We start from the raw sequence: 14,251 nt of genomic DNA on the forward strand, positions 1-14,251 counted from the left end.
AAGAAATGCTATTAATATAAGGTTGCTACTTTGGTGGGGAATAAAGAAAAAAAAACACTGTTGTATTACATATTCCAGACTTTCTCAAAAATGGCTCGATAATTTTGAAATGTAACAGCAAAAAAATGGGTGCAGAAATAAAGGTTGTAGCAATACATGTAAATGCCTTGAGGTGTCACTCGTTCTGAAACGACTTCCTGTCGCCCACATTGTCAACGAGAAGGAGGCCTAATTTCACTTCTCGTTTTATTTTTCAAATTAGATTCATCTTAATCATACGACCTTTTTAAAAATATTACATTGCAGAAAAACAAACAATTGCAATAAAGACTCAAAGATTATTTGATTTGATGGAAAGATATTGCTGGTGCATTTCCATCACATCCTTTTTAGCAATTTATGGAGCAACCCCAGCGTTCAACATTGAAGCTTGTTGTCACAAATGTTTACAGTTTGAGTGTGACCTCATAATTTGTGTATGAGAATTGTTCATCATCCAGCCGTAACCTACAGTTTGGCCCAGTAGGCCATGTTAAGTATTGCTCAGGTTCGCATCAGTCTTGACAGATTTTACTGTTTGATTCACGGTCTTATTTACTCTTGCAAAAATTGATCTATGGTGGAGGGCGAAGCAATTTTGGTACCTATATTCACTACAATTTGGAAGCTTTTAAATGTGTCCAAGCATGGAATGATACTGCTGGAAGGCCATTTTACTACATCAGACAACAAATGGATGCCTGACAAGTTGCGTGTTTGGAATGACTTCGTTTTTATTTTATTTTTAGACCTGGAAGGAGAGAAGCATGTTTTAAAGGTTGTGGTGGACGTTAAAGGTCTTTGCACGTTTCTCTAGAGCAACAGCGTCAGTACAGGCGTAAGCCCTACATAACTGACAAAGTCAGCTAGGACATGAAACTTATTCATGTTAGCAAGGAGGAAGTTTAATACAGTGCTTGCATTCGCAACCGAATACGTATAGTAATCTCCCATTTTTCGTAGTAAATGGGTACTAGGACCACCCGTGATAAATGAAATCCAATGTGTTTTTGTTTAGTCAAATATGGAGGCGCAGACAAATCCTGCTTTGCTGCTCTTTTCAAGACGTGCTGCTTTTATGTACAAACCCAGTCTCTCTCTCTCTCTCTCTCTCTCTCTCTCTCTCTCTCTCTCTCTCTCTCTCTCTCTCTCTCTCTCTCTCTCTCTCTCTCTCTCTCTCTCTCTCTCTCTCTCTCTCTCTCTCTGTCCTGAAATGGCTTACACAAAATAGTCATTTTTTTTCAGCTAAAACGGCTTACTATACAAGGTTGTTTTTTTTTTGAGTCAAAAGCGTGTAATGACTGTGTACATGGTCGATTTTTTTCAGGTCCAAAATGCGTTACAAAACATGTTTTTTTTCGGGCTAAAAATACCCTAAGATACATGGTCATTTTTTTTAGATCAAAAACCCCTAACTATACATGGTATTTTTTGGGGCTAAAATGGCTTACGATGCATGACTGTTTTTTCATTATTAAAAACCCCTTAATATGGTTGTTTTTTTTCCATGGTCAGTTTTATTTGGGCCTGTACATGGATGTTTGTTTCAGGTAAAAACGTCTTACTATACATAATTTTTTGGGGACTAAAAAGGCCTTACTATATATGGTTGTTTTTACATTTCAAACTTGCTTGACCTTTTTCTTCAAACATATGGAAACTGATATTATTCCCATTCTCCAAGGTCTAAATTAGCTAAATATACCAGTTATTGTTATCTTGGACCTTGGCTATGCCTGCCTCAAGAGCCATGTAATTTTATTGTTGACGTTTTTCAAAAACGCTGCAAAATTTGGGATATTATGTCCTTATTTTCATTGTAGCTTTCCAGAGGTTGATGCTATAGTATTGAAAGTGGTACAAAATGAAGGCTAATAAAATGTTCTTGAATATGGTGGTAAGCACAATAAAACACATGAACACCTGTGTAAATTTTAGCTAATTTTAATGCACAAACAGCTGGGACACTACAAAAAAAATCAGTTTGGTAGTATGATAGCACTGCACTGGCACATATATTGCATAAAAACTGTCAGATAGGATGTTACTAATACATGTATTATCACCTGTTCAATGTGGCTTTTATGAAACTGTCAGATTTCTTCCTGTGGTACTCCACAACTTGTAGTAAGCAGCTTCTTTGCTCTGGGTCAGTTGTGATCTGAGTTGCAAAGTCATTCATTAGTTTCACACCTCTCTCAGCCACATCATTGGTCACTTTCACTGACCTCACAAACTTCTGTGCATTCCTGTAGCTGTCATTGTCTTCCCAGGTGTCAGCAGGAGTAGTGAGCCAGTCACATTTCACTCAAAGAGCATCAAACGGAAAGTGAGACTTTGGCCCTACCAGGTCTTTGAGAACTGTAGCTGCCTCGATGACAGGAAACACTGGCTTGCCTTTCTTGTAACTCTCAGGTTTCTCTGTTTCTGACAGCTTGACTGCGAGCTTCTCTTTTGCAGACTTGGGCATGTTGGCATGTGAACTGAACAAGGTGAATGGCACGAGTTCCTGGGTCAGATACCAGCGGTGGTTGTTCATTTTCTTGAGAACAGAGGTTGCCAGTTCATAGTCATACTGCTTGCATTGAACATGTTCTTCATAAGCTGGAGGTCATGGATAGGTGCATCAGCTGCAGATGTGGTGGCCACCCGCTGGTGTAGAATAAGGCCAGGAACTTGTTCATCCTCTCCAGCTCGAAGATAGTGTCCGTGTTGTATTTTAGTTCCTTGGAAAACGTGAGCATCTTCATATGGTAAATGTTCCTGGCCATCCAGCGGGCTTGGTAAATGGCACCTGGCTTGGCCCAGTGGATACCTCCAGGAGGTTCCTCACCAAGCAAGATCAGGCACAGCTCTGCCCTCGGACTTGCTTCCTCAACGAAATTGCTTAAGACTGCAATTGTGCTTGCCTTCTTCTGTTTCAAGTCTTGTTCAACTAGGCCCAGAACTCTTGGACTTCTCTTTCAGATTGCTGAACATTGGGTTGTCCGGACTTTTGACCTTGCTAAACACAGCCTCCCATACACTTTCAATTATTACCTGTGATATGTGATGGCGACAAGCAAAGTAGAATACCTTTTTGCCTAATTTTTCTTCAATAAGCTTCGCTGCACCCTTGTTGATGCCACTGTTGCTTGCTGTGGTATCAAAATTAATTGATTGAAGTGATGAAAGGAATGAAAGTAGAAAAACAAAATACATGAGCTGCTGGAAAGGCAGCCACTCTTGGGGCGCCGTCTTAAAGTCAAAAGAACAAAAAAAAATAATAATTAAAATTAACACAGGTGTTCATGTGTTTACTACCGTATGCAAGAAACCTCTGGAAAGCAACAATGAAAATAAGGACATAATATCCCAAATTTTGCAGCGTTTTTGAAACTTACTATACATGGTCATTTATTTCTGGTAAAATGCCTTACTATACATGGTGTTTTTTTTGGGCTAAAAACGCCTTACTGTACATGGTTGTTTTTTTCATGCTAAAAATGCCATCCCATCCAAATGGTCATCCCCCGCCACTCCCGAGTACAAAGGCCTTACTATACATGGTCTTTTTTTCGTGCAAAAAAACGGCTTATTATATATCGTCGTTTTTTTTTTTTTTTTTTTTGGGGGGGGGGGGGGTGTAAAAACGGCATACCAACCGTGGGCGTTTTTTTTTCAGCTAAAAACACCTTACTATGGTTTTTTCATGCCTTACTATACTGAACATGTTCTTTTTTGGGCTAAAAATGCCTTATTGTACATAGTCGTTTTTTTCGAGTTAAAATGCATTACTGTACATGGTTGTTTTTTTTTCATGCTGAAAATGCCTTACAATACATGATCGTTTTTTTCCGAGTACAAATGCCTTACGGCACATCGTCTTTTTTTCAGCTAAAAACGCCTTACTATACACGGTCGTTTTTTTTCGGCTAAAAATGCCTGACTATACATGGTGGGTTTTTTTCTGGTAAAAATGCCTTACTGTGCATGGCCGTTTTTTTTGGCTAAAACCCTTACTATACATGGCTGTTTTTTTCATGCTGAAAATGCCTTACTATACTGTACATGGTCGAAATTTTTGGCTAAAAACACATTCTTATACATTACATTTTTTTTTCAGGTAAAATGTGTTACTGTACATGGTTGTTTTTTTCATGCTAAAAATGCCTTCCTATACATGGTTGTTTTATTCGGCTAAAACACCTTACTGTATACAGTATCTTCTTTCTTCACCTTCTGTGTGAAATTAACATAAATCCACGTGGTCTCAAATACTGTACCTAGTAAAATTGGACACATAAAATACAAGGGCGTTGTTAAAAGCACACACAGAAGTTTAATGAATGAAAAGAGTGGAGGTTTGGTAAACATTTTGTCGGTGGCATTACATACATTCAGCATCATTTCGGAATTCATTTTGCTTCAATCCCACCATCAAGTCTTGTGACAGAGAAGCAATATCTTTTTACAACATTGTGTGGTTTATATGAATATCATGATGTATATCAAAGCTCATATGATGGAGAAGCTTACTGATTTGTTACAGGACCTCTCAATATAGCACAAGCACCACTAAGATGTCTACCAGGAAGTTGTACTTGCACACCAAGGAGACGTGAACCAACAGAAGCCAAGGAAAAAGAAAAGTCACATTCCACAAAAAGTGTGCCTTCATGAGGCCCGCAGACTGTAAGGAGGACGGTGAGCATCTGTACGGTTATATAATCACCAGAATTCCCGATCTCCAAAACAGTATGTGATCCATTCTAAACTAAAGGACAGCTAAATGTTACCACTTCATGAATAAGCATATTTATTATCTGTACACATTTATACATTCAGCTATATGCTCACTGCATTGGCACCTCAATTTTTTTTTAATCAGCTAGAAAATGTCCTAACCTTTTATGTGTCATAGCATTTGCACAGTTGTGTTATTTTCCCAACATGGTTGACAGCAGCTTATGATGTATGTTGAACCTTAGCTTCAATGCTTTTATTAATTTTTTAACATAATTTTTAAATTTATTTTTGTTTTCTTTTCAATGTTTTTGTAAATATCAGGAAGGACATTTTGCCGTACAAAAAAATAAATAAAAAAAGGAGCGAAAACGAGCCGACGCGCTCATCAACAGGATGTAATATTCACATGGAAGACAACATATACAATATTTAACGACAGAGTTCCATAGCAGACCAACAGTGGCTCATATAAGGGTATAGTCGAAAAACATTTTCATATTTGAGAAAACTCATTTACATCTGTGGTTCAATTCAAAAAAGTGAAACAGCACATCAATTCACTACACACAGTGAAATTAAATATTTCATGATTGAATTTCTCACAATTTGAATATCCAAAGCTGACTTCAACTATTACATGTGAAACAATCCGAAACATGTTTAATTCAAATTATGGAAGAACTGGCTTTTGAAAAATATTTTTACATTCATTTAATCAATTTGTTCAGTTTTTCACTTTTTGATTTGAACTACTGAAATAAATGTTACCGCAATATTTAATCTTTTTAGACCCGTGTGTGTTTGTATGGCCCATTACGACTTGCCATTAAATGTTGAACAAATTATTAAAAACAAAAAGACCAATTCAGCACCCTTTATCACCAACCTTCCACTTGACATAGAAAAATACTATACCCCCCACAAAAGAAATACAAATATATATATATTAGAATCTGTTAGGGATTTCTATATAAATGGGGATGTTTCTTTTTTTTTTTTGAAGGTTACACGGTGAAATAAAATACAAATTTAAAAAAATGAGAAGAGAGGACAATACAACAGTGGAAAAAAGAAATCAACCAATTACAAAGTTTTATGTGGTTTTGAATCAGCCAACTTCTTGCTCCTCATTTTGAATACTGCAGTATGTATTAGAAGGAGATGCTAAATGGCCCCCTGCTGGAAGGAAGGGACAATGCATGCTAGGGAATTTAGCAAGCCCAGTTCGTCACCGCATCAAGCACTTCTGTGTCACTCGAACATCTTTTTTCTGAGCATGTACGTGAGTTTGCGTGGTTGACTGACAAATAAACAACAAACTGTTATGTCAGTCAATGCTCCAGCTCTTTTCTTCTTTCATCCGCCCTCTTGTCACACTGTCCTCACTGTGGTTTGTGTTGTGGTGGTGGTGGGGGCGGGGGGCGGTGCGGTGGAACCTCTGGAGCCTTTTAAGTTGTGACACTACAGCTCACAAAGTATATGTCCTATTTTACAAGAATCAAAGTTCTTAATATATAGATAGAGATTTTATATATTTTCTTCAGAATCTCTCTCTTCCATCACGTTCTAGACGCTGCAGCCCACACAGCCGCACTTGATGCTCTTCTCCACCTCCTCGCTGAAGGTGGTCCCATCGCTGCACTCAAACGTGTATTTCCGGCGCTTCATCCGCTGGCTGGCGCAGCAGGTGCCTGCCTCGCACACGCCGTTGCATTCCACCCAGGACACGGTGCGTGTCGTCTGGCAGATAGCGTAGCCCCGCTGGACCTGGTAGAAGTCCCGCATGGGCTCACCCCTGCACGCCGACTCTGGAGGGTGAAAAACACCGGCAGAGAAGTTGCGATATTCAAAAAAACTGAAATGATACCACAAGTACACTGATGAGAAGGTTTCTTCAGCCGTCATCTGTACTTTTTTGAAGGTGTTGGACGTTTCGCCTCCTATCCAAGAGGCTTCGTCAGCGAACTAAAGTCTTACTGGTCATTTCGGCCCTATTTATATATCCCTAATGTCTAGACATGGCGGCGCCGGACACAACTATGATAGGTCCCTACTCTCAAGTTGGGGGGAGCAGAGGACCACTCCCTGTGGCCCCACTGATTGATCACTAGGGCTAACGGGAGTGGTCCTCTGCTCCCCCCAACCTGAGAATAGGGACCTATCATAGCTGTGTCCGGCGCCGCCATGTCTGGACATTAGGGATATATAAATAGGGCCCATATGACCAGTAAGACTTTATTTCGCTGACGAAGCCTCTTGGATAGGAGGCGAAACGTCCGACACCTTCAAAGAAGTACAGTTAACAGCTGAAGAAACCTTTTCATTGATGGAACATTCCTGTATGACTGAGAGCTTACACAGACACAAGTACAGTGGTTACACTGTGTTACAAGTAGAAGATTGTAACAAATCTCACAGTTGAAAACATAACCTTCTTTGAAGAGTCACTGGAATGGATATGTAATGTCTACGCGCCCTCAAGTCAAATCTAAGATTTTTTTAACTCATTCACTGCCATTCCCAAATTTATTTAAGCATGACATGGAGCACCATTCCCGATTTTGTTCGGGTTTTGTTTTTCTTACGAGTGGGTCGGGGGTGCGTTTAAAGCCTCGGTCACACCTCTGGCAATGTTTTTCCCTCCCATGAGGGGGCAGCATTTGCCTTTTGTACAGCCGCCCCCATTTCAAGCTCAGATAACTCCAGACCCATATAACTTGGGAATTAACCCTTTTTTTCCTGATGAAATAAAAGAGTCTAAGGTGTCTTGCGCTGCATTGAATGATTATGTAGTTCTAAAATTCAATATTCTGTGAGTCCTGCAATTTGAGTGAAAATGACAAAAACCCTGGCATTGGAGTTGAGTCATTTTTGCAAATCCTCTGGCAGTGAATGAGTTAACTATGTGGGACCAAAACGTTATCAGAATTCCTTTCACCTTTATCTCATTCACTGCCAGACATGTGCAAAAATATGTCCACTGCTGTGACAGCGTTAGAAACCTTAGACTATCTTCTTTGATCAGAAAAAAAGAGTTAATTCCTAAATTATCTGGGTTAGGAGTTATATGAGCTTAAAATGGGGGCGACTGTCCAAAATTGTAATGCATACAAATTGGTATATACAGCGCTTTAACAATAGCTGAAGCTGGAACAAAGTGGTAACATGGAAAACAGGGAAATACTGCCCCTTTGTGGAAAAGAAAAAAAAAACATTGCCAGAGGCCATGGCCAGTGCTTTATCGGCACCCAAGCATCAAAAACAAAACCAGAACAAATTCTGGAATGGTACTCTACGTCATATTTTCAATTCCCGAATAAAATCGTGAATGGCAGTGAATGAGTTAAAAAGGCCCCAATTTTGACCATCACAAAAACATGGCATTTCAGCAAGGGTGTGTAATCACCACTTTAACTACTGATGAATAAACATGGGCGTCAAACCTGTATCACAGAGTTCCCCGGTGTAGCCATTTTCACAGTGACAATAAGCATCTCCCGTGTCAGAGATCTGGCAGCGGCCATGTTTGCAGTTGAGCCGGCGGCAGGGGTTGAACAGCTCTCCCTGTTGGTTGCACAGCGCACCGCGGTAGCCCTCGGTACAATCACAGCGGTACGACTCGTTGTCCAGCGGGATGCATCGGCCATGGACACATCTGTGGACACAAAAATATGATATAATATATATAATATACTGTAATATCATATATCACGCAACGCAACATAATATAATATAATATAATATAATATAATATAATATAATATAATATCATATATATCATATAATATAATATACCGTACAACCTCAGTAAATGACACTGAAATAAGGTTTGTTGAAGAATAAAGATGCTTTTCTTTTGAAAAACGTTCTCTAAAAAGCTTCATTTGCTGTTTTTTAGGAGCTTGAGACAGAGTGTCGGCCATGCTTTGGTAACATACTTGCTGCCATGACAGGGGTTGGAGGCCGGAAGGTCGCAGTGAGGTCCGGCCCAGCCTGGTCGGCAGTAGCACACGGGCCCCTGGAGGCCATCGGGCTGGCAGATGCCGTGTACGCAGTAGATCTTCTTGCAAGGCTCACAACCCGGTACCACGCCGGGCTTCATCTGGGTCTTGGTGAAGTCCTGCAGCTCGTTGTTGATGTACAGGTTCTGGATGCAGCCGTGAAAACTGGAGCTGTTCTGGATCTGCCACAGGCGGAAGGCACCCGGGTGTATGCCCACAGGCATCCCTGGGGGGGGGTCACAAGGTGTTTAGAGGATGGACGCTTGCCAAGTAGTAGCACAAACAGACAGTTAACACTGGGAAGGTAGGAATGAAATGAAGGAAAGGCTTTTCAAGCACATGTGTCCTACAGTGCACTTTTTTTCAGGACTTATATATCGAGTAATGCCCTAAAGTACCAGTGACTTAAAGGACAACCGACGTCTCTGGACAAGTTGTGTCCATAACTTGTAAAATGGCTTCAAATGACTTCTACTGAGCGTATTTTAATAAGATTCCACTGCATATAGCTATATTTTACGTTTTACGACTTGCGCTGAATATTCAGGAAGTCTTGTTTTTGAGTTGGTGACGAGTCCGTACGTGACGTCACTAAAGGAACACCACTGACCGAAAAAAAGACGCATTGTAGCGGTCCTTCCATCACGTCAATATATTTTGCTGTACTTGTTTGGTCTGGGGACCTCGTGTTGCCCCCAAAATCCGCCAGAAGAGGGCGTCCAAGCTCCATATAAGGAATTTATCAGCCTGTGGAAACGGAGGAGGACACAGGAGGTCGCCATTTTGTGCCTCTTTTTCGATGACACATTTCCCCTCAATTTTGCCTCAAAATGGCATGGAATAAATTATTTAATCGATTGCAAACATGTATGCTTTCCTCTTCAGAACTATTTGAATCATATTCATAACTGGATGTGTAACAAGAAAGCATATTCTCCGAATCTGAAGCCATTGTTTTGATTCACCAGCAATGCAAGACGTCTTGGCGCGACGTGACGAACTGGGGGCGGGACTTTCTGAAAATGCCCAATTCACAGCTCAATTTTTTGCAGATTTTGGACACTTTAAGTCATTTTTATTGGTGTTTTGCATTTGAATAAAAATATCATACTGCGTGTTTTGGGTATTTTAGATGCTATAAAACGTTTTTCTGATGTCAGTTAAGAAACAAAAAAGTGACTTTGGTTGTCCGTTAAATGTAAGTTTATAAAATTGTTTTTTTTTGATACCATCCCCGATTTGACCGATTTTTGAATTTGATGGAGTGCATACAACACGCTTTCTTACAAGCAACCGTTTGACAAATGGTGAAAAATGAATCTAAAGAGGCCTCAAGCTGTTTGATACCACTGCCAAATGATATTTACTGTCAAACTAAACACTAAACCAATAGAATGACACCTTGCGTATTTAAAACAACCCCACATTTTGCTTTAAGAATAGTCTTTCTAGCTTAATTCTGAATGAAACGTTTTTTGCAAGGCAAACACTGGAACCAATGGATTGAACACAAATGGTGCAGCAACAACACATAGACAGACAATAATAATGATAAGGCTAATGTCAGTGCTGTTCTGTTTCACAACAAGAAGAATGAACAGCATAATTGTCTGTCTGTCAGTCTGTGTGATTGTCCGCATTTAATTGAAGCAATGTAAAAATTATTTTTTTTTAACAAACAATTTCTTTATGTATATTTATAAAGCGCACAATGCTGTGTTTTGCTATTGTTTCTTTTTAAAAATCTACATTAAAAATGAATCTAATAAAATAACTAAAATCTACATATATTAAAATAATATTTTTTTTCATAGGAACACCAGCTGAAAAAGGCGCGTCACAACAACATCCGTGACACTCTGACGAAGGCGGAAGTATACGCCGAAACATGTCAGGTAATCGAACACCTAAAATACACTGTCTGTAAGAAAATAATCTGGTTTAAATTAGATATCAAGTAGACAGGATGAACGTAATACAACTATTAAAATAATAGTTTTTTTTCCCAGAGTTGAGGCATTCATCTATGTTAGCATTTCCGACATTCCTTGTGGCCCCGGAACGTATGGAATTCTTAAGTTTAGGCAGCTCTGTGAATGGATATTGGCATGTATGAACCGCAAGACACAGCATCCTCGAAAGAGAGGGAAGCAGTTCACATGAAAAGTCTTCTGTGATGATGTTGAATGACATCAAGACAAAAAAACACATTTTCAGCCATTACCCAGTTTCATGCTTGCCTCGCAACAACTTATCGATGTTGCATGATGTCAAAAGTGGTCATAATATTTTGGGTGGAGGTCATATCAAACACTGCACAATGATTTGTTGACTGCTGTTTACCAAGTTCACCAAAATCAGTGACTCTTAAAAATATCACTGTGTATTAAGTACAGTTCAATTGTTTAACTTTTAAGTTCAATACACTTTCAATTTAATTTGGAAAAAAAAAACATTTTACTTGGACATGTAATGGTTTTTAATGGGAGAATTGAAATTTAGTATTTTACTTAAGTTCAGTGTTGAATCTAAACTGAGCATGATGTGAGAGCAGTTGAAAATAACAAAAAAAATACTTTTTAGGAATAGAACATGTACAAGAACATCCACTAAGACAACTGACGGTCTACTTTTGTCTCGAGTGGCTCGATTGCGGACGATGAGAGGGAGAAGGGAGCAAGCGGATTTTGGTTGTGGTGGTTGTGATGGTGGCGGTTGGAGAGGGAATGATCGACATTTGACAGTAGTGTAGTAGTTAAGAGTGCCTGAAGAGGAGGGAGGTGTGTTCTCGAGAGGGCCCCTACCCCCCACGTATAGTGGAGCCTCTCCGTTGAGGGGCCGCACTGCCCCAAAGCTGTCCATGGTGGTGGGGAGACCCCCGTCGATGGACAAGTTCACCATCTGATCCAAAGTGACAAGCTCCACCGTGTGGAACTGACCGTCATTGATGGTCTCAGCACTGGTGGACGAGAGGCAAAAATGACAAACGTTTAGAAGCGATAGTCAATGACGTTCGTGCTACGCTGAGAGCGTCTGACCTGTAGATGGCGTGGCTGGGTTGGCTGCCTGGGTCGTAGCTGACCTTTACATGACCTTGGTAAAGCTCCACTGCAATGTGATCATTGTCTCCGTTGTACAAGAGGATGCCGTTATCCTCCGCGGTGGAAACCTGCGGACATAGGAGATAAGGAAGTAAGAAGCGGATTGGTGAGAAAATAAAAGTCGGAAGGATAATGAAGTGAGCGGCGTAGCCCAATGAAGTGTACCTGAAGAGTGATGTTGGCTTGAGGCCAGTTCTTGAGGTCAGAGAGCAGCAAGTAGGAGTCTCGGTCCACAAAGTTGACGCTGACCAGCTTCTCGCAACGTGGCCCGCCAAACTCCGGGGGGCACTGGCAGAGGGCACGGCCACCCCGCTCCACACAGGGGGCGTCGTTCTGACAGTCAGCCAACTCGCACAGGGACAACAGCGAGGGGGCAACTTCACACAGCTGGCCACTGCGCGCAGAATAGCAAAAGAGAAAGGATCAAATGGATGTCCAGTATCATCATTGACATTTTTTTTACTTCTCAAGATTGTAATTGTGATGCATTATTTTTTTCAAGGACATCGTCCCATCCTTGTTATTTGTTTTAACAGCACAAGCAAATAAAGCATCGGTATTATGGTAACATATATCCTGTATAATTTTCTTTCATGAAACAACGATAGGTAAACACGTGGACCTCTTAGCTTATTCACTGTCAGATGTGCAAAAATATGTCCACTCCAGTGCCAGGGTATTTGTCATTTTCACTCAAATTCCAGTCCCCAATATTGAGTTTTAGAACTACATAAACATTCAATGCAGCGTAAGAAAGCTTAGACTCTCTTCTTTCATCAAAAAAAGAGTTAATTCCTAAGTTATATTGGTCTGGAGTAATATGAGGTGCAAGTGGGGGTGGCTGTACAAAATGCAAATGCTGCCCCCTCGTGGAAGGGAAAAAACTGGCAGACGTCTGACCAGGGCTTTATCGGCACCGCACAAGAAAAAACAAACCCGAAAAAATTCGGGAATGGCGCTCCACGTCATATTTTCAATTGCCGAATAAATTCGGGAATTGCGGTGATTGAGTTAAGCACTAAACGTATCTTTTTTTTTTTTTTTTTACCAAATTGAGTCGAAAACAATTTTCTTTTCTTTATAACATTATGTGTGCTCACCTGTAACCTTCCTCACACTGACAGGTGTACCCGTTCAACTCGTCCACACACTGGGCTGCATTCTGACAGCGATGCTCCTGGCAGTCGTCGTAGTCCACACTGCAGTCGTCAGCCACGTAACCAGGAGCGCACATGCACCTGATGCGCAAAAAAATGTACCGGATTTTCCGGTGTATAAGGTGCACCCAAAAGCCTTAATTTTCTTCCAAAGATGGCCTGCGCCTTATACCCCAGCCTCTACTGTAGCATATTATAATGTGGTGTTTTATATTTGGAAAACCTTTAAATATTTATATATAATATTTGGTAAACCTTTTTCAGTCATTGAAGGTGTGCCTTATTAATGGAAAAAGTTTGAAAGTCCACCTTACACACCGATGCACCATATCAACCGGAAAATATGGTACACACTTGAATCGAAATGGATAGAGTTTTTTTTTTTTTTAATCACTAACTTGGGCCCAGAAGAGGTGATGAGGCAGGTAGACTGATGTTTGCAGGGGCTGCGTCCTGGGGCACACACGTCCTCCATTTCCTCACACATCTCCCCTGCACGGACATCATTTATACTGTAATATTACAAAAAGCAACATGGAGCAGTCAAGTGCTTGGCCATGTGGCAAATTGTCACCGGTGTAGTAGGGAGGACAAAAACAAGTGTAGTTGTTGACTCCGTCCATGCAGGTGGCGCCGTTTTCGCAGTCATTATCCTCGCAGTCGTCAATGTTGGTCTGGCAGGTGGGGCCCTCAAAACCCATTGGACATGTGCAGCTGCAATACACGCGTAAACATCAATATGTTTTGTGAGACTTCCACTGACTGACTTTTTAAATATTAAATATAAACTGTTTCTTGGATGATCGTCTTCACCTGTACCGATCATCATCCTCCTTATCCACTTGGCATCGACCCCCGTTGGCGCAAGGGTTGCTCACGCAGACGTTTAAAGCTGACTCGCAGTTCTTGCCCTGAGATGAAAATCTGAGGTCACACCAACAAAACATCGACACCTTCGCTGAGCATGCTCACGGAAAGAAACTGACCTTGAATCCCAGAGCACAATTGCATCTGTAGATATCCACCAAGTCGCTATGACACACACCCTGGTTCTGACACGGGCTGGACAGACACGGGTTACACTTGGCCAGCACTGCTGTGTCCACCTCACCTATGAAAATGGAAGAAACATATTCAAAATTAATCTTAGTTTTACTCCCTGATGCTTTCTACTGCTTTATTTCCTGTATATGATAGTTGTCCATGTTATGTGCTTTGTTACAGC

At 40.7% G+C, this 14,251-nt stretch overlaps 1 protein-coding gene across 1 annotated transcript in view; it reads right to left on the bottom strand.

Annotated features, from left to right (window-relative positions):
• Positions 1-5,660: 5,660 nt before the first annotated feature.
• Positions 5,661-14,251, bottom strand: part of slit1a (slit homolog 1a (Drosophila)) — a 98,143-nt gene continuing 89,552 nt past the window's right edge. The window contains exons 26-36 of the mRNA XM_089012603.1: positions 14,013-14,137; positions 13,840-13,937; positions 13,601-13,740; positions 13,425-13,518; positions 12,970-13,107; positions 12,035-12,263; positions 11,807-11,937; positions 11,534-11,727; positions 8,706-8,994; positions 8,211-8,422; positions 5,661-6,575 (exon numbers count right to left, since the gene is read on the bottom strand). Of these exons, the coding sequence (XP_088868729.1) occupies positions 6,334-6,575; positions 8,211-8,422; positions 8,706-8,994; positions 11,534-11,727; positions 11,807-11,937; positions 12,035-12,263; positions 12,970-13,107; positions 13,425-13,518; positions 13,601-13,740; positions 13,840-13,937; positions 14,013-14,137 (1,892 nt within the window). The 3' untranslated portion in view covers positions 5,661-6,333. The remainder of the gene's footprint in view (positions 6,576-8,210; positions 8,423-8,705; positions 8,995-11,533; positions 11,728-11,806; positions 11,938-12,034; positions 12,264-12,969; positions 13,108-13,424; positions 13,519-13,600; positions 13,741-13,839; positions 13,938-14,012; positions 14,138-14,251) is intronic.

This window comes from Hippocampus bargibanti, linkage group LG13 (genome assembly GCF_051943395.1).
Source record: "Hippocampus bargibanti isolate YZ-2025 linkage group LG13, ASM5194339v1, whole genome shotgun sequence".
NCBI lineage: Eukaryota > Metazoa > Chordata > Actinopteri > Syngnathiformes > Syngnathidae > Hippocampus > Hippocampus bargibanti.